At 38.1% G+C, this 21,004-nt stretch overlaps 1 protein-coding gene across 5 annotated transcripts; it reads right to left on the bottom strand.

The window, feature by feature from the left end:
• Nucleotides 1–1,584: 1,584 nt before the first annotated feature.
• Nucleotides 1,585–20,973, bottom strand: inpp4aa (inositol polyphosphate-4-phosphatase type I Aa). Of its 5 annotated transcripts, XM_056754454.1 has the most exons (25): nucleotides 20,829–20,926; nucleotides 18,934–19,048; nucleotides 14,513–14,709; nucleotides 14,241–14,285; nucleotides 13,550–13,668; nucleotides 12,783–12,899; nucleotides 12,613–12,692; nucleotides 12,081–12,189; nucleotides 11,588–11,678; nucleotides 10,663–10,810; nucleotides 9,521–9,651; nucleotides 9,305–9,409; nucleotides 9,113–9,221; nucleotides 8,913–8,930; nucleotides 7,200–7,386; nucleotides 6,911–7,129; nucleotides 6,516–6,828; nucleotides 6,015–6,047; nucleotides 5,744–5,916; nucleotides 5,148–5,271; nucleotides 4,777–5,044; nucleotides 4,564–4,661; nucleotides 3,845–3,957; nucleotides 3,538–3,692; nucleotides 1,585–3,427 (listed from the first exon to the last, which is right to left on the bottom strand). In XM_056754454.1, the coding sequence occupies exons 3-25, from the start codon at nucleotides 14,610–14,612 to the stop codon at nucleotides 3,295–3,297; spliced, it is 2,988 nt and encodes a 995-aa protein (XP_056610432.1). In that variant the 5' UTR covers nucleotides 14,613–14,709; nucleotides 18,934–19,048; nucleotides 20,829–20,926; the 3' UTR covers nucleotides 1,585–3,294. The 5 variants fall into 5 exon arrangements, with proteins under 5 accessions (XP_056610432.1, XP_056610431.1, XP_056610434.1 ...); XM_056754453.1 differs by lacking the exon at nucleotides 18,934–19,048 and having other exon boundaries at nucleotides 20,829–20,973; XM_056754456.1 differs by lacking the exon at nucleotides 18,934–19,048 and having other exon boundaries at nucleotides 6,687–6,828; nucleotides 20,829–20,972.
• Between the last annotated feature and the right edge of the window lie 31 nt (nucleotides 20,974–21,004).

Below are 21,004 nucleotides of genomic sequence, written 5' to 3'. Positions count from 1 at the left end.
TTGCTGTTCTGAAGAAGCGTTGTCTGATGTGAACCATGCCTCGCACAAAAGAGCTCATAGAAGACCTACGATCAAGAATTGTTGACTTACATAAAGCTGGAAAGGGCTACAAAAGTATATCTAAAAGCATTGATGTCCATGTGTCCACGGTAAGACAGATTGTCTACAAATGGAGAAAGTTCAGCACTGTTGCTACACTCCCTAGGCGTGGTCATCCTGTAAAGATGACTGCAAGAGCACAGCGCAGAATGCTCAATTAAATGAAGAAGAATCCTAGAGTGTCAGCTAAACACTTACAGAAATCTCTGGCACATGCTAACATTTTTGTTGACAAATCTACAATAAGGAAAACATTAAACAAGAATGGACTTCATGGGAGGACACCACGGAGGAAGCCACTGCTGTCCAAAAAAAACATTGCAGCACGTTTGAAGTTCGCAAAAGAGCACCTGGATGTTCCACAGCACTACTGGCAAAACATTCTGTGGACAGATGAAACCAAAATTGAGTTTTTTGGAAAGAACACACAACGCTATGTGTGGAGAACAAAAGGCACAGCACACCAACATCAAAACCTCATCCCAACTGTGAAATATGGTGGAGGGGGCATCATGGTTTGGGGCTGGTTTGCTGCCTCAGGCCCTGGACGGATTACTGTCATCGATGGAAAAATGAATTCCAAAGTTTATCAAGACATTTTGCAGGAAAACTTAAGACCATCTGTCCGCCAAATGAAGCTTAACAGAGGATGGACGATGCAACAGGACAACGACCCAAAGCATAGAAGTAAATCAACAACAGAATGGCTTCAACAGAAGAAAATACGCCTTCTGGAGTGGCCCAGTCAGAGTCCTGACCTCAACCCGATTGAGATGCTGTGGTATGACCTCAAGAGAGCGATTCACACCAGACATCATAAGAATATTGCTGAACTGAAACACTTTTGTAAAGAGGAATGGTCCAAAATTTCTCCTGACCGTTGTGCAGGTCTGATCTGCAACTATAGGAAACGTTTGGTTGAGGTTATTGCTGCCAAAGGAGGGTCAACCAGTTATTAAACCCAAAGGTTCACATACTTTTTCCACCCTTCACTATGAATGTTTACATGTTGTGTTCAATAAAAACATGAAAACGTATAATGTTTGTGCGGTATTAGTTTAAGCAGACTGTGTTTCTCTATTGTTGTGACTTAGATGAAGATCAGAACACATTTTATGACCAATTTATGAAGAAATCCAAGTAAGCCCAAAGGGTTCACATACTTTTTCTTTCAACTGTATAAATACAAACACATGCATGTATAATTTTAAGGAAATGTCAATATTTTTAAATGATACAATTTATTTCTTAAATATAGTCATGTGTGTATATTATATACATATTTATTATACAAAAACACCCACATGCAAAAAAAGTAAAATAGCTGGAATTAATCAAAGCAGACATGGGTCTCAAAATGTTTAAGCTGGAAAAAGCACATCCATCCATCCAAAATAACCCAAAAGGCTCTAGTGATAGGTCTTCTGAACTTGTAAAAACATTTGTTAACCCAAAAACAGGACCATAAAAAAAGCTGCCATGCCGTTTAATCTATCACATGTTTTTATTATTTACAATCTGGATGTTAGGAGGAAAAGGGGCAATTTTTACAGCATTAGAATCAAACCTAAAAAAAACAAATAATAAAACAGATAAAAACAATAGGTTTCTAGCGCTTCGTGCTCAAACCCTAAAAACAAGGATAGAAAAGGACCAACAGGACAGCATGCTTTTACAACACTGTGCTTTTGCATGAACAATAAAATAAAAATCTTAGATGAAAATGTAAACGAGCGATTAAAATATAATAATTATGTAAACTTCTCACATCGGTACATCATAGAATAATGAAAATCTTAAAACGTTTAGAGGCTAGTTTTCATGCAGATCTCTGAATTTAAGCTATTACAAGTGTTATTTTCAAATGCGTCCTGCATTATGCAAGCAGAGGCTTGATTTACACATGCTCTAAACTTAAAATTTTTGCATTTTAAGGTGCAAATCCAAACCAGGAACTACCATTTGTACATCTGTGCAGAGAAAAGGGTGATGCAATCTGCACATTTGTTGTTGTGCAGACAAAATGGCATTATATATAGATTTAGCATTCACAGAATTGTTTTATTATCACGTTCTATAATGCAAGAGGAACATCAAGGTTTTCTTAAGATAACTATTACAATAAAATAAATAGTCTGAGATTATCCCAAACAAAACAGTGCAGGATTTTCTTCACATTTTAAGACCACTTTCACCAGTGTTCCTTGATAAATCAGTACTGACATTAATAACATATTTACAACTTCTACAAAGACACTCTGTACTATGAAAACATATACAAACAATGAATAAACATATCAACGTATAGTGTCTTCTTACACATCTTCATAAAAAGTATATTCACACTTTATGCTCACTGTACAAAGACAAGCTGTGCTTGCAAACAGTATGAGAAAGCTTTTCCTTTTAAACTCTATAACCCGTACAACGCAAAACAGGAACTATGCTGTCAACAAGGTAAAGCACTTACATTTTTAACCTTACAGTCAATAAATCAAACTGATTAAGCAGGTTAAATCTGATTAACCGATTAAATCTGGCACGTCATAAGCAGTCATAGAAAGTCTATTTTTCTTAACATTGGGGGCGTTTGCAATAGTGAACTCTCGTAAGGCAGTTAGTATTGTGTGGACTTTAAATGGAATGAATATTAACAATGGTTAATGTTTATATGTGATGCATATCTTGTTTTTCAAACAAATCTGAAAACTGACTCAGGGAACAAATCGTCTACTCTACCGCAGCACACATTACCTATCACTTACTGAACTTTGTAATTACTCTATAGGATGATAAAACACAGCTTTGCCTCGGTTCTGACCTTTGAAGTATGTACAAAGACCAAGCATGACAATATATTAAAAATGAATACATTAACTAAATCTGAGTGGAATGGATTGGATCATTTGGAATTATTTGGGAATTGCTATTACAGTCCAGCAACAAAAAAACTATCTGTATACATTAAAGTGTCCCCCCCCGCCCCATCTGCATCAGAACCCTTTTGCGATAAAAGAGGCACGGGACTAAGAAAATATTAAGATGGTGGAAATATACAATGTCATCTACATGATAACTAGAGCTGACGTTGCATAATAAAATGTTTCTTCAGATATGTGGTAATAACACAAAAATAGATAGAGAGAAACATGCAGTTCTGGTCATGTGGACTAGAACAGCTGACTGCACATCAAATCAAGTCTCTACTTTCCCAAAGGTGCCCTCTGGTGGTCTGTACTGTTTAGGGAACGTCTTCAGCTGGAGAGAGTTGAAGGCGTATTTGCGGCTGCCTACGTTTTTCATGGTGTTTTCTCTCCTGCACCCCTCGCTGTTGAAAGAGATGATCGAAGAGACAATGGAGGTATAGAGCAATGTATATAAAGGATGAGTATATAAAGGCTGAGTAATGAACTTTTATTTTTGTGTGAGCTGTCTCACCTGCGCATACAGTCCAGTGCCTGGCTGAAGACCTGCGGGGCCATACAGTGCTCGTGCAGTAGGATCTGACATTGCTCCAGGGTCACTGACATGGCCGTACGATCCTTTGCACTCTTACAGCTGGTCACCCGCACACCATTCAGACGCCGACAAACCTGAAGCAGACACCGCATTCAGCCCGTTGGAATACAGCACATAGAAATAAAGCTATGGCTTCCTGTTTTCTGTATTTGTTTTAATGTGAAGTTTCAGACATGCAAATGAGCTGGTAGGGCACTGTAAATAACAGTAAGGGTGAAATGCGTACCTCTGCTGCCTGCGACAGGATGTCCACGTTCTTGCTCTTCCTGGCGTTGACGTTCTGACTGAGAAATTTCAGTAGTTCAGGCACACAGTTTTGACTGCGAGAGCGGGGCAGACCTATGACGAGAGACATTCAGCCTCTTACTACACAAATAAACCACCAGGGCTCTTAAGGGGATTGTTCACCCATAATCTTGCATCATTTATTCATTCTATCTCATTCCGAACCTGCAGGACATTCATTCTAAGTTGGAACACAAAAGAAGACCGTTGGTAACCAAACAACCTCGGCCACATTCCCCACTGACTTCAATTGTATGGACACAAAACCACTAAATCATTCTTCAAAATATCTTATTTTGTGTTGCAAAGAAGAAAGAAAGTCATTCAAGTTTGGAATGACATAAGGTTGAATAAATGAAGCAAAAATTGTTGTTTTTGGGGTTACCTTTAAAATAAAGGACTTTTTCTTACGCTCTAATCAGGCTAGACAATAATTAATCATATGAATACTATGATCCTATTCATATTTATTAGAATATTTGTTTTACTGTGTTCAAATGTTTATGTGAAGTTGCTTTGCAACAGAGCATATTGTGAAATGCACTAATGTAAATAATGTAAATAATTTGAATTTAATTATTCTTATAATTAAAATTTACCTATAATAATTGTATTATAAAGGAACATGCAGCGTAGGTCAGTGTAGTGTGAAGGACTCACAGTCTTCAGGCAGGATTTCTTTAAACTGGTCATAATATGATGTAAGCCGAGCTAAACTCTCTATATTCACAACCTCCTGTAGCGATGTGTCTCCAAACCTAAACAGTAATACACACCATGAAGCACATGCTAAAGTGTAGAGCTGTTTTGTATATTTATAATTCAATGAAAAACGTAACATAACATGGTATGAGTTTATGATATTTAACTTACTTTTCCGCTAGCGTTTGTTGTTCATTAATTCCTACATTGAATAATACTGGTTGAACCCGCAGCAGCATCCCATTTTGTATCTCCCGTGGCAACACATCAAACATCATTGCCGGTACGGGGACACGCACATTAAACCCATCTCTGTTTCCCGTGATGACCGGTAACATGTCGGGGCTGAAGCTGGAGGTCGCCTGGGTAACTTTAAAGGTAACATTTCGGAGGTCCATGACACCTACACTCATGTCTTCCAACATGGCAAGCTCCTCCCCTGTCGAACAAAAGCAGTGCATTGAACAACCCTTCTTACGTTAACACACACTCAAACAAATGTGTAAATGAGGTAAAAAAAAAAAATTCACACAGAAGTTTACCATAGGTGCTAAGAAGACTCTCAAACTGGACCAGTAAACCAATAGTGTGGAGCTGTCGAAGAAAGCCGCTGTCACTGAGACAGTTCCTCAATTTGATAACAAATCCGCAGATCAAAGCAGTCAGCTGTAGAGAAATATAGAATTAGCACTATTGTACGGTCAGCTGTGGAATTGTCTATACAGGATTTAAAGCTACAATCTGAAACTTTTTGCTCACTATCACCTTCTCTGCTTGAAATATATAGAATTGCAGGTTACTTTACATACTATATGTATGTGAATTGAAGTCAAAAGACATCAATCTGACGTCATACCCGACAGCATAACGTATAAACTGTTCCAGCGCAATAACTGTTGTTTTATTTTTTAAAAGCGTGAATGTGAAAAATAAAGGTCTTGCTTGTTTTTCTAATGCAAATTGAACTAGATTGCAGTAACTTCTGCATTATGGGTAATGACTTAGGTATGCCTTGATGGAACTGGCAACATTTTTTTTTTTCATATAAAAAATCTGGACGTTGAAACTGGTCAAAACTGCTGACAGTACTATGCTTTTTGGTAGCTGAATGCATCTCCTTAGTATATTTTGAGCTAACCGTCTGACAGAAAACCACATCTCTGCGGTACTGCAGTGTCAAACTCATGGCAATGGTGGGAGCGCTGTCCTGCATCAGTACAAACACCATGGACATCTTGGCTTTGTCGCTCATCATAGACACACACTCGTTCAGAGTGGTCAGGAGTGGATACAGAGCTTCACTCCATTCCCCTACAGCCATAAACACATACAGGTCATGTCAAGGACACACATGATGGGTTTCAAATGAGAACAATAAGTGTTAAGCATATATATTAACAGATTCTTACCAGGTGAGGAGCCCTCCACACTGGGACTACCATCTGAAGAAGGTTTAACAGAGAATTATTATATAACTAGTTTTTTAATAATAACGTTTTAAATAAGCACATCTATTAAATAAAAATAAACAATTGTGTATAGTGACTATTGTGACATCAGTGTATTTAATTTAAATACTTCATAAACAACCAGGAATGATCACTTAGTGTACAAATGAAAGAGGATGTAAAACAGAAACCATTTGTGTATTAAAAAGGTGAAGTGACACTTTTTGTGGCACAAAAATTACGTTTGAGTAAAACAATGACCGTGACTACTCCACCAAATGCCATTGGTCGAACAAACCGACTGCCTGGCACTAAATTCATGCTATTTTGTTTTGACAGCACCATAGGAATACAACATTAAATACCTTATCAAATAAATAATTTACAACAAAAATGACACACATCACCTGTTTAACTTACAAACAACATAAAAAAAGCCAGTGAAGATTGAGCAAAACCTACAGGAATGTCTTTTAAAACTGGATGAGCATGCAGTGGGCAGTAAAGGTGACGACGATGTTAATGATGGAGAGAGCTGATCTGAAATAGGATGCGATGAGGGAGGGGGGATGTCGGAGGAAGGGAAGGAGAGCCCGTCACCAGGGTTGACCCAGAATGCATTGCCCTGGCTACCTCTTTTGCTGCTGTCAGCCTGCAGGTCACACAGGAAAACGTCTTCACTACTGTCGCTCGCCATGCGTTCTCTCGTCAAGAGTCTGTCCACACAGCGGATCACACAGTCCAGACTCTTATCCACATTGAGCCAAACCTTTTCCTGGATCAGAAGTTATATTTAATCAACTTTATGTAACTTTGCACAGATCTATTGCAAGATAAAGCGACAAGCAAGACCTTACCCACTCTTCCTCCTGCCAGTTCACATTCATGGAGGCTCTGTTGCTTTTCCCACTCCATTTGGCCTGCGGAGAGCCCTGGTCATTTCTCAACACCACACGCTCGGTGTCATGGGTAGAGGGGGAACGTCTAGAGGCGATGAACTCTGGACGTGCGGCATTCAGTGCTTGGATAGCTGTGGTCAGCAGCTTACTGTCACACACCGTCACCAGCTGCCGAGTCTGAGAGAAAGAGAAAATCAGAGAGAGATAGAGAGAGAGTATTTCAGTATGTCTCAGCAACTAATCTCACCTTGTCTGTGAGGATGGCGAGGGTCATCTCCAAAGCATTTGTCGAGCGTTCTTTGGCAGCGCGGGACAGGCGTTCTGTGTAATAGCTGATTTGAGTCTTGAGGGTGTTGATGTGGGAAATTATTTCTTTAGCTTTTAACACATCCTGTGGCTGGTATCGCATTGAGAGCGAAACTGATTCCCCGGCACTAAAAGCAGAGAAATGACACATTCTCAAATTCCTCATTTTATGTCACTTGTTCAGCTGTGAATTTCACATGCGAGCGAGTGGAGTTTTGCAAATGAGATGGTGTGATATACAAACACATGGTAGAAATTAACACAGAGTTGGATGCAGTGGTTACACCCGGTATTAACATCGGTCTCAAACGGTCACGACTAAGCACAAGTGTGAACAGAGCCAAATAAGATTTGGAATCCGACAACTTTTGAAAAAGCACACGCTATCAGCATTGAAGAACTTCTTGGGTTTGCTTGACATCAAAATGATCATGTGATATGTTGAAAAAAATGCTTTATAAAATTATTTGTTTTGTTGAACACAAAAGAAGATATTTTGAAAAATGAAGGAAAGCAAACAGTTCTGGGGCACTTTTTAACTACCATTGTAATTCTTCCTATTATGGTAATGATGGACATAACCTGTTTGGTAACAAGCATTGTACCAAATATCTTTCTCTGTGTTCATCAGAATTTTTTTTTAATACAGATTGAAACAACTTAAGGGTGATTCAATTATGACAGAATTTTCATTTTTGCATGAACAGTCCCTTAAAGCAACACTAGAGAACTTTTGGTTATGGTTCCCCCATGTGGTTGATAAGCACAATTGTCGGTAAATACTGTATAAGCTTCCCCGTGGGGCAGCGGAATACACGTTAATTTGTAGACTTAGCAGAAACCGCTGTTACATCATGTCACTTCATAAATTGTGCATGTACTAAAGCAATATTTTGACCTCTACATACCCTAGGGTATGCTACTTGGCTATACTAAAAGCTCAAGTGAATTCTGAGGTAGCCGCTGATTGTTAGCTGTTAACGCATAGCGTGCTAACTACATAGCAGCTAACTTGCTAATGTTTGAAATCATCTTATTATTCATCAATCATCAATATTTATCTCTATACTTTCGGTTATAAATTGTGTACCGGTAACGTAAGTGCACCAATAAACAACCTGAGCACAGCCTAATAACTAATCAAAAAGTACAAAAGTAGCTCAAAATAACAGGATGTACATATTAAACTTTCAAATCCAGTAGCAGGAAGGCTAGTTCTCCATCCATTTTGCAACCAGTTGCCTCTTGCATAACGCACCCAGACTACGAGTAAAACGTGACGTATGGCATAAAGCAGCTTGTGTACCTACCCGCACACCAAAGTTATTTGATTTCACCCGATAGAGGGCTACTTAGGTAGCAGCGGCAGTAAAATTCGTCCAGTGAAGAGTTTTCCCACCACTAAAATAATTTTAGAGAGATTATTTTAAGGTCGAAAAACTCCCTAGTGTTGCTTTAAAAGTACATTTTGTGGTCATGAAATTAGAAACCCCACTTGAAATCGGATGCTTGCCGGTGATCACTCACATTGTTGGTGCAAACAAGAAAGACCCTTGTCATTTAATGGACGTGAAGTGAAGAGCACAATACTGACCAATCACAATCGCGATGACATGTGACCACATAAATACAGTTAAAAACCCTTAGAACTCACCCTTCACCCTCACAAGCACTGACCAGAAAGCAAACAACATAACAGCAAAATTACTATTGCACACAAAATGTAGAGTTTCTTTAATTTATAGAATAACATAATAAAAAAGCAAAACCAAGCAGAGCAGCATAAAATCCTCTATTCACATTGTTCACGATGAGACTGCATGAAAAAGAGTCGCTTTTAAAAAGAGATCTTACTGCTTTTTGGCTTCCTCAAATTTCTGAATGAGTTTTCGCAGTCCGCTGCCCTTGAAGCCTTGATGATGAGCCGCAGGCGCTCCTGTGGTCACCACATCATATGTGCGATCTGAAGAGCGATAGCGTGAAGTTCATTTCGACAATCTCCTCAAAGATGTCCCTACTTAAATACAAAACTGTAACAGATCTCACCATAGCCAGACTCGCCCTGCACTCGCATCCTCTGAACGTGGAGGTTTGTAGGTATGAACTCTAATTTTTTCTCTCCTTTCAGAGTGCTTGATTTGAAGGACGGACCTGAAGAATAACAGGTGAGAACCTTATAACATTTCATGATGTTCTACAGTGGTGATACTTGAAAACCATACGTGTCACGTGTCTCCTCGTAGTTAAGTATGCAACACTCACCCTTGTATTCATGCAGATTACTGAGAGTCTCCTGATAGGTGAGGATGATGGTTTGGTACTGTGTGATGATCTGTCTGCGCAGATTTTCCCAACAGGGCGACAACTCGCCCAGCTCTTCTAGCTCACACACCCTATGTGCAGAAAGAATTGTGGAACAGTATCATGAAAATATTAAAATGCAAAACACAACCAGCTAAATGCTACATTTCAAGGTTAGTTGCCAGGGTAATACTGTATGTTTGGTAATATGGTTGCTAGGGGGTTACTTGGGTGTTTTGGATAGTTTCCAGATGGTTGCTTACAAAGCTCATTTAAAACCAGGCACAGCTAAATCTCTATGATATTCTGGTTTTTAGATTCTATGGATGACTTGGGTCCCTGCTTTAATGTATCTGAGATCATTATTACATTATTGTCTCTCAAATCATTATTACAAAAGTCTCTGATTACTTAGAAACATACAGTACTATGCACTTTTTAATGTTAAAATTTGAACCCCAAAAATGCTTTTAAGCCAGTTATTTATATATTGCTGTAGTGTGAATAGGAAATTGTTAAAAATTTACATTTCCAAACTTTATTTATTTCAAACATTATTGTAATACTGCAGAGACATTTATGTATGCACAAGGAGAGTGAAAACAGTCAGTGATCCACACAGAGATCTGGTCTTACCATCATCATTTCCTTCTATTATTACATGAAGAAAGTAGTTTTATGCACTTGTGTAAAAAATCTGTTAAATGGGGGATGCCTTCAAAAATAATGTTATGAATCGATTATATTGATCAGTTAACTTCTCTTAATCAAATCAATATCTGGTCTGACCACTTTTTGCATTTAAAGTAGCTTTAGTTCTAGGTATACTTGCACATAGTTTTTCGACTAGCTTAGCAGGTGTCTTCTAACGTCTGGGAGACATTGTAGCAGTTCTTTTGGCTTTAGTTTTTCTACATTTTTACTCTTTCTTAATGTAATAATTGATTATTACAAATAATGGCAAAAGGAATGCTTAGAATGTCTAAAAAGCATTTTTGAGGGGTAAAAAAACTAACGTTCCTAAGACTTTTGCAAAGTACTGAAACGGTGCAACAAAATGCAGAATTTGATGTATTTGTCCATCATAAATTTAGTACATATACCTGGCAGCATCTTCCTCCAGCAGCAGTTTGACAAACTGTCTCGGTATGTGCAGGGCAAGCATGCTCTCTGCCATCTGCTCCAGGACACGCAAGTGGTTTCCATCAGTGGTGGGAAGTCGGTACATCCGTGAAATAGTTCCTCCAAATACTGTATTAATCAATCAATCAATCAATCAATATGATCAATAGTAAGTGAGTTAGAAAAGAACAGATAACATTTTCGACAAACAATTAAATTTGCATGAACTGTCCCATAATTGTTGTTTCTTGAGTTCGAATAGCACTTAAAACACACTTTCCCAGGCTTTTTAGCTACTGTCCAAAGGCAAAAGGTATTTACCTCACAACACTTTACAGAGCCCCTCCCCCAGAGCATCATTAGTGTTTAATTAATGATGATTGGTTCTTTATACAGTAATGCGGGACTTCCTTTGATAGATTGGCCATATTAAAAGCTGAACATTCCCTCACTCATACAAACACCACAGCAGGGTCAATGTTAATATCTATAGTTTTTGTATTTGCACCGTGACCAAATGTCATTCTCATGACAACAAGCAGCTTCGATGCTGCAGTTGATATATGCAGAGCCACTATTCAAAAATATTCTTTTGCCACTGCACAAGTGTCGGTATTTCAAAACAGGAAGTGCAAATCTAGTTAGAGAAGTGATATATTTACGCAGACTATTGAATAAACTATAAATAACTGCTTTCACATGGATGGGTTTCTTTCAAGGGAGGCATGCCTGTGGCATTCACGAATCTCCACAGCAGGAAGTGAAGGTTATGGCCCAATTATTATGCTACTGTATGAGGGTCATATTTAGAAATATACAGCTGCCTCCAGATGGAATCGAGAATAAGAAAGAAATAAAAGGGGAAAATCATCATATAAACCTCAGAGTGATGGATTAGACACTCACCTGCCTTTAAAAGGCTGTCTTTACACAGGGAGGCAGACTTTGCTTTGACTCCCATGGATTCAGTCAAACTTTCATCAACAGGTAACACCATCTGTGTGTGAGACACATTAATGCACTCAACCTGTGAGTCATGAAAATAAGTTACAGGTGTGCTCTGATATGCTTGTTGACTGTAAAACTCTAAATAACAAAATTAACTATGCAATAATGTATAGACAGGTTTAATAATAATAATAGTAATAGTAAAGGTGAGAGAAAATACTTATTTGAGTGATCTTATGATGTTGATGTCAAAAACTGGAAAATGTTAAAAATCAAATAATGTTTTGCTTTCAAATGTGTATTTCGTGCATAGAATTACTGGCTGTTGAGACCTTTTACCCATGTATATTGCATTTCATATACTGAATTCATTGTGTGATTTCAGGGACTTTTTGGTTTACTTCTCACAGCTGTATGAATAGTTAAAAAAACTGTTTATGCAAGCTCTTACCCTGCCATTGACTGTGTCTGAACGTGCCAGAGGAGCACGCTGGTCTCTCCTCTCCTCCATCTGCCACGCAATAATCGTGATGTTACCTATACGCTCACTCTCTGCTGACCTGAAGTGGTTTTCCAGAATTCACAAAAATTTTGTGACATAACATGGTTGAACACAAAGAAAGATTTTTGGAAGAATATTAGCTGAGGTTTCTGGGGTACCACTTCCATTGACTACCTATTTTTTCTGATCTGTTGAACACAAAATAAAACTTTTTGAAAAATTTAGGAAAACAAACTGTTCTGGGGCACCTTTGACAGCCATTGTAATGGTAATCAACGGAGCGACAGAAATCTCACTTGCTTAACATTCTTCCAAATATCTTTCTTAGCGTTCGACAGAACAAAGAAATGTATACAGGTTTCAAAGAACTTAAGGTTGATTAATTCATGACAGAATTTTCATTTTTGGGTGAACAATCCCATTAAGCTACAGGAACATAAGTGAAATCTAAAGCAATGTAATGTAATGGAATGACACATACCGCAGAGTGAGGTGCAACCTGTGGTGTTTGTCTTGAAGTAGCTCTTTCACTGTGAACATAGCCGAGCCTAGCAGGTACATCTAATAAAACAGACAGAATGAGCTCAAGTTTATGCAGCTGATAGTGCAGAGGAGGGAGCTAAATGGTAAAAATAAGGTTTTGAGTCTTACTGTGCCCTGTGAACGGTCTTTCACATCATAGACAGACAGCTTGATCTGAGTCTGCTGGGTAATTAAAGAATTCTGGAAGAAGGCAATGCTGCTCAAGAAGATCGGATTACTGGTACCCTAAGAAAGAGAATTTTTTTAATGCATCTCGATATGCACAATACAATGTACAGGTCAAAACACTAGAATTAACTATAAAGTTTATTAAATTGAGTTTACTATTAAATGTTAAAAATTTGAAAGTGACCCTAAACCAGTTGTACTGTACATAAGTCGCTATACACTATATATACAAACGTATTGGGACACCCCCTTCTTTAATAAACAGGTTTGACTACTTAAGTCGTTTTTGTGAGCACAAATATTACACAATATAATGATCTTTTTCAACACGGCAATCCCCCTGTGCACAAAACATGATTAAAAAATAAATCTCTTGAATCATTCTAGAGTTGAAGTACTTGACTGGTCTGCAAAAATCACTGTAGGTATGACTTGCAGGTTTTGAAATTAACACTCATGGCCCAAAACCCATCAATAACTTGTAGACAGGGCTACGGTCATTAAAAAAAAGAACAGAAAAGGGCTCTTTCAAAACGGTTGCAACAAAGATGGAAACAAGATTCTTTAAAATGGTATTGTGTATTATACATTTTCTGTTGATTGGAATTACTGGAATAGAAATACATGTTTATTATAAGGAGTGTCCAATACTTCTGTCCATATAGTGTACTGTATTTACAGTATACACAAAACAGATAAATTCTCACCTCTATAATTTCAGTCTGTGCATGTTTGGTCCAAAATGCCTGTGGAGGTGTGGTGCAGCTCACTGCTACAAAGCCACTGGGCTTCCGGTCCAATGATGGAGTGACTAGCTCACTGCATGCTGGGAAAACAAGAAGAATTCAATGGGTTGATCCTTAAAGGAGGGCAGAAATTTGTTAACCAAACATCTCCAGCATTTCTGGGGATAAAAGAAGTGAAATATGTAATGTAAAGAAATGTAATGACCTCTATATGTGGCTACACTGCTTTCCTCCAACTCAACTCAACTCACTTTTATTATGCCATCACCACATGTAGAATGCAGCAGGACAGACAACTTAATAACAAACTACTGTATGACTTTATAGACTTAACTCTACTACTATCAAGAGCAAACACAGCCAAATAACAAAGCCCAGTGCCTCTACCACAATGGAAATGTTTGTAAGAGCCCTTAGACAAATTGTATAAATCTGTATTGCATGTGAACTGAGAAGGTACGGCTGATAAACTGTTTATTTCATTTGCAAACAGGTTACGTGTTTTTCGTGTAAGTTACCAAAATAGCATAAGCAATGGTCCCATGACTGGATGAGAGGACATCGGCATGTAGTGTAGTGGCACTAGTAGGAACCCTAGTTTGGTTAAAAGCGCATTATGACTCCATTATTGATTGTACCCCCCATCACTCACCGAGACTGAATTCAAGTACTGGCTCATCTGGATCTTGACTGTTTCCTAAACACAAGAGCAGTAAAAGATTTAGTACCAAATTTCCTGCCGTTCATCACAATTTCCACTTTAGTTGGAATTTGAATTGAATTGGCCACGCCACACTGGATGACAACTTTGCATTGTAATAACAGGAGGAATAAAAATGAATATTACAATTTGCAATTCTTCAAAATACAACACAGTCACATAACAGAGGACTTTCGTTCCAAATAAAGGTAATAATGTTTCACCTGTTAGTGCCAATCCCATCATCTCATTGGACAGATCAAACGTGTTGGCTCGGTAGACGGACCATGGCCTGTGGCGTGGACTGCGCTCTCTACCTGCCATCTTGACTCCTGGTTCTATAGAGCCTTATGAAAGTCTCTCCCACACCCTCAAATTACGTTTCTGGTAAATTCGTCAAGTTTATGCAGAATATAAAAGCCTGAGGCAGAAACAGACAAAAAGGATGAATGGTTAACCTGAGACTACCAAAGAATGAGAAATGAACTTCAGGAAAGGAAAACATACCCATTAAATGAAATAAACAATAACATAATTGAAAAAACAATTATACAAACAATATAAAGAAATAAATTCAGTATAATTTTTTTTTTTTTTTTACATGCATTCATGGCAGTAAGTGATCAAATGATCATGAATTCATACTGTAAGTTTCCTCCTCTGTTTTGTGGTTAGACATAAATTCAATATATGAGCATGAGTTAAATTTCAAAACAACAAGTTTTGAATTTGCATTACACAAATAAATAAAAACATTATGAAAACCCACCCATCCCAAAGACACATAATCTAAAGCACAATTCACTTTCTGTACAGAAAACCCAATGCAGCAAACGTGTATGAAAAATGGACTTGATATAAAATAAAAGCCCGAAAGAAAAACAAGCACAATGTGAGCCTGACACAGAGAGAGCAAACAGGATGAATGAAAATGCAAATATACCGCATGTCCAATTGTCCATCCCACATGTTCAGTAGTGGTTGGAAAATGTTTGGCTTTGGAGTGGAGCAGCAGGTAGTGGGCAGCAGTTTGGGGCTGAAGGGGTGGATGGCTGACTCAGCCTCCGGCAAACACAACCTGCAACCTACTACCAGCCATCCATCTGCCTATTATACTCCACCACATAGCTCAGGAATAGATCAGAATGAACAACACGTTTACCATAATGTGTTCACAGCAATCAAGAATATGAGGTCATAAACTGTGGCAGCAGGTTTTGCTGCATTTATAATAAACTTATCTTCCCAACAACTTTGTGTCTTCATGCCACATACTTTATGAATAACATCATTACAGAAAAATAAATACTGTATACTACAAAAAATGATTTATTTGTATTTTCCAAAATTTTACATTGATAACAGCTCTGACTCTGGGGGGTTTAAAAATGTCTTCTGAAGTAAGGAACACATTTGTAAGAGAAAACCAATTCATATTTAGAGCTTACTTAGCGATCGTAAGATTTAAATCGTAAACTCTCTGTATATCTAAATATACAGAAACTGTGTGTTTAACCCCAATGTCATTTATTCGATCCCAAGGGAATGCACATACTCAGATACAATATTTAGTATTGTATTGTAAGGCAATGCAAGTCGCTTTGTATAAAAGCGTCTGCCAAATGCGTAAATGTAAATCTATAAAAAGGAAACATGCTGATGAACATCTCAACTTAATAACACCATTACTAAATATAATGTATTTAAATGTATTTTGCATAGATGTGTTTTGCATAAAGCTCATTCGCAGCAGAGCAAAACTGTAAAAGCACTAAATACATTTGAAATTAATTAAGGTTCAACATACAGACCTTCAACCTCCTATTAAAGTCTCATTTAAAACTGTTGATTCTCTGTCTGCCAAACACTCCTCCACCTTTCACAACCACATCCTGACCTTTTGCTTAATCAGGAAGTGTGATTGACTCCTTTCAGCTGAGCTTTCTGGGACTGTCAGTTAACAAACTGTTTTAACATTACCTCAGCAGAGCAGTGTATGTACAAAGAGAAAAAAAACACTTGACACATAAAGAGTTGTCCTTGGCTACTTGCCTTTTTGTCTACAGCAGGATTTTTGTTTCTCAAAAAAAAAAGGATTGAGAAAGAAACAGACCTCAATAACCAACCATGTCTTCTCTTAAGAGTTTTAGAAGATGTTTCCTTCTATTTTTCAAGATTAAGATTTTGAACAACTTTTCTATAGGTGCATGCTACAGATCAATACAGTACCAATTAACAATCAATACCGCTGTTAATAAAATACATATGTTTTGTTTTATCCAATGCTCTTTGTATATTTCCGAGTCTTGTTGTTCGGACCACCATCATCTTTTTGAATAAGCATACCAAGATAAAGAATACCGCTGCCTTGCTCTTCTCCTATATTTATCTCTTGCTTCATGCTGGCTAATCTTTTTCACAGTGTTTCTCACACTCTGCACCCACAAGCTCAACTCACTCAACACCGATCAATGGAAATGACTCAAGAACAAACAGAAAGTGTTTCATTCATAGACTAACAAACATTTCTTCAAATGCTACCGCTCTCTTCCTCCGCTAAATTTCTCAGTCTGGAATTTAACATAATTTCCATAATTTTATCATGTTACAGAATACTCATGTGTTTGGAGGTAAGGGAGCGGATAGAAAAATCTTTTCAACAAATAAAATGTTTATTTTAACAGTGAGTTAAAATGTAAAGCTTATCTTTATGTTCTTTATGTTTAAATCCATTTTATGAATTTTCCTTGAAAAATACACAAAGATCATGTGAAAAAAGGATGCAGATTCCATCTGGGTCTGATGCTGAACGAACGTCTGTGAACTGCGATCTATATGCCACAATAGGTTTTCACATGCCACATATAAATACATAAATCTTGGAGTTTAACGCATTTGGAGAGAAATAAAGCTTCTTCAATGCTTTTCCTAATACAATCTCCTAATGTTAGGCTTTAGCCCTCCTACGAACCTTAAGAACATACTGTAGCAGGTTTGGAGAATGGAAGGATGGATCTTCAATGTCTTTAGTAGACAGTATCTCACAGAACTGAGTACACCCCTCACATTTGAGTGAATATTTTATCATCTCTTTTCATGTGACAACACTGAAGAAATGACACTTTTCTACAATGTAAAGTAGTGAGTGTACAGCTTGTATAACAGTGAACATTTCCTGTCCCCTCAAAATAACTCAACACACAGCCATTAATGTCTAAACCGCTGGAAACAACTGAGTATAACCCTAAGTGAAAATGTCCAAATGGGCCCAATTAGCCATTTTCCCTCCCCGGTGTCATGTGATTTGTTAGTGCTACAAGGTCTCAGGTGTGAATGGGGAGCATGTGTGTTCAATTTGGTGTTATTGCTATCACTCTCTCATACTGGTCACTGGAACTTCAACATGGCACCTTGTGGCAAAGAACTCTCTGGGATCTGAAAAAAAGAATTGTTGCTCTACATAAAGATGGCCTAGGCGATAGGAAGATTGCCAAGACCCTGAAACTGAGCTGCAGCACGGTGGCCAAGGCTATACAGTGGTTTAACAGGTCAGGTTCCACTCAGAACAAGACTCGCCATGGTCCACCAAAGAAGTTGAGTGCACATGCTCAGCATCATATCCAAAGCTTTTCTTTGGGAAATAGACGTAGGAGTGCTGCCAGCATTGCTGCAGAGGTTTAAGGGGTGGGGGGGTCAGCCTGTCAGTGCTCAGACCATACACCGCACACTGCATCAAATTGGTGTGCAAGGCTGTCTTCCTAGAAGGAAGCCTCTTCTACAGATGAAGCACAAGGAAGCCCACAAACAGTTTGCTGAAGACAAGCAGACTAAGGACATGGATTACTGGAACCATGTCCTGTGGTTTGATGAGACCAAGATACATTTATTTGGTTCAGATGGTGTTAAGCATGTGTGGTGTCAACCAGGTGAGGAATACAAAGACAAGTGTGTCTAGCCTACAGTCAAGCATGGTGGTGGGAGTGTCCGTGTCTGGGGCTGCATGGGTTTCTGGCACTGAGGAGCTTCAGTTTATTGAGGGAACCATGAATTCCAACATGTACTGTCACATACTGAAGCAAAGCATGATCCCCTCCCTTCGGAGACTGGGCCGCAGGGCTAGTAATTAAGGGAACAGAAATAATTTAAACGCAAAACCAAATTCATTACATGTATTGAACCTAGGAGGTTGTACCGAATGTTTCAATATCACAACGAGAATTGTGGCATCTCTAGTATACTGTACTGTAAACTGTATACAGGAATTCCTTGAATAAATCGTTCTTCAAAAAATGAAATTTCTGTTATAATGGACTCACCCTCATGCCATCCTTTGAATATCTGGAATATCCGTAGCAAAACAATGTTTTTCCTAAAAATAAATTCGCTTCTCGTAATGGTTGTCTGTGCCATAGACATGAATAAGGTATGACCCTGGGACTTGTAAAGCTCAAGTGAGTATTTTGCTATCCTCTATGCTTCTGTTTATAAATTCTTGCATGAGCTTAACTTTTTCAATGTTTCCAATAGGTTATAGTTTATTCAAGTGAAGAATAAAAAACACAAAATTCTAGTTGTGCGCGTCACAAAATAAAAGGAGGGTTTGTCAATTAATCTCTGAATTGATTGTATTAACGCAGTCACGAACCAGTTATAAACAGCCATCTCCTTTAGTGATGAGTCATTATCTGGGTGAGAACCGGATTATCCATGCACTCCTTTCATCTCCAGTCCTTCTACTGGCCGAGTAAAATTCCTCTTTCCTGTGAATGAACAGCCAATCTTACTTTTTAAAATGTGTAAGTTTTCATTATTTATCTATAACACAAGATATGTTCTGTCTTATATCATTTCAAACGTTGTGAAGAAAATGCGCAGGTCAAAGTGAAAGGGCAGACAGACACTGAACTGCACTGCAGACATGACATCGATGATAAGATCATGTGTTCTGAGTGTGTAATTCAGGGAAGGATAAAGAATAACCGACATCCAAAGTACAAGACCTGCCATTGGTGGCTATTGTCTCGCCAAGAGAAATTTCATGAACTCTGACCATCAGACCAAGTACAAGTGGGTGTGCCAAACCTGTGCCTCTCATTATTCTTCCTGTTGAAGCCTGGTAAGCATCTCTGTAGTGAGAGGCACTTGGATGGAGATACAGTTTTTAGAAACTAAAATGTAAAATGTGTTTATATCAAGCCAAACATTGTGTTCAGAGATTTACTGCTTGGTCTTATTCTTCAGCATGATAAGGAAGATGGATTGGTGCGTTGTACATTATGGAGTGGAACAAACATTAAATTTGAGCTGATGCTTTTGGATTCTGTTATTTCTGTAAATTCACACAACAACATCCCAGGACGGATTTATGTTGATCTGCAACGCATCTTTGCATTAGGAACATTGACACTTATCTATAAGACTTCTGTATGATTAGCACAGCATGTAAGTCTTTGACAGCCTCCATTAAACATTCGTGACGTCGAAGGGATAGGTCACCCAAACTATCATTCTGTCATGAATTACTCACCCTCAAATTGTTCCAAAACTGTATACATTTCTTTTATGGTTGAACACAAATAACGATATTTGTAAGAATGTTCGAAACCGAGATTTCTTGGAACATCATGGACTACCATAGTAGTAAAAATAATTGTGTTTTGAAGAATTTAGGAAAACAAACAGTTTTAGGTAGGGAGGGGTTTCGGGCCAGATATTAAGCTCATGTACTCCTACTCGTAAAAATGCACAGATACTAAAGATTGATACCTCACGTGACAGAACTAACTGAAATTTGTTGTGAAATTTGATCTTAACGTTCATGAAAACCACATACAATTATTTATTTTTCAAAATGTGTTTAAGTTGTTGGTAATGAAGCTATTCTATTTGTATAAGTCTCACAGTGTTGTAAAAAGGCACAGGCATTTTTTCTACTATGGTAGTCAAAGGTTGCTATTTTTTTCTAATTATTTTTCTTTGTGTTTAACAGAACAAATACATTTAAACAGGTTTGGAACAACCTGAGGTTGAACAATTCAATGAATCTATGAACAATGCCATCAGACAACAGAGTCATGTCACCTTAAAGTCAACATCGTAGTGAAAGCTCATGCTTTCTAAAGGAACAGGTTTAATAAAGGCATGACAGAATCTATGAACAGCTTAGTTTTAAGCTCAAGAACATCGTTAGATCATGCCGAAAACAATCACTTAAAAACTGTTTACAGAACAGCTAGTTTATTGAATCGCGTTGACGCACACATGACGGAATACAAAGCGTGATGACGATTAACGTAACACAGAGCACTGCGTCTACCGTTACTCCTTATAATAACCTAATAAACATTAAGAAATAAACCTCCCGAAGAGCTCATTATTACCCACAAGTTCTAGAATCACATCACAGCTCACGATTCGCATGAAGGGGAAATTATTTATTTCCGCTTTTTTTCCAGGCGATTATCTTTGTATTATCAAAAGGCAGACAGGTTATGATACCAAAAAAACAAGCAGTGCGGATATCACTTAGACATCACTTACGTGTCAGTTGCCGATATGCTCCATTTCTTTTATGTAGTCTGCACATCAGTGTTTTCATATACGGCGATCTCCGCAATTCTTCCACTTGCTCTGCATTCTGGACTCGCCCTGTCTTGACGTCAACACGTACTACGTCAGATTTCGTTTCGTTCAATGTCCCGCCCATTTGACTTGCA

Source organism: Triplophysa dalaica, chromosome 8, assembly GCF_015846415.1.
Source record: "Triplophysa dalaica isolate WHDGS20190420 chromosome 8, ASM1584641v1, whole genome shotgun sequence".
NCBI classification, from domain to species: domain Eukaryota; kingdom Metazoa; phylum Chordata; class Actinopteri; order Cypriniformes; family Nemacheilidae; genus Triplophysa; species Triplophysa dalaica.
This window is presented reverse-complemented; position numbering and strand designations above follow the sequence as displayed.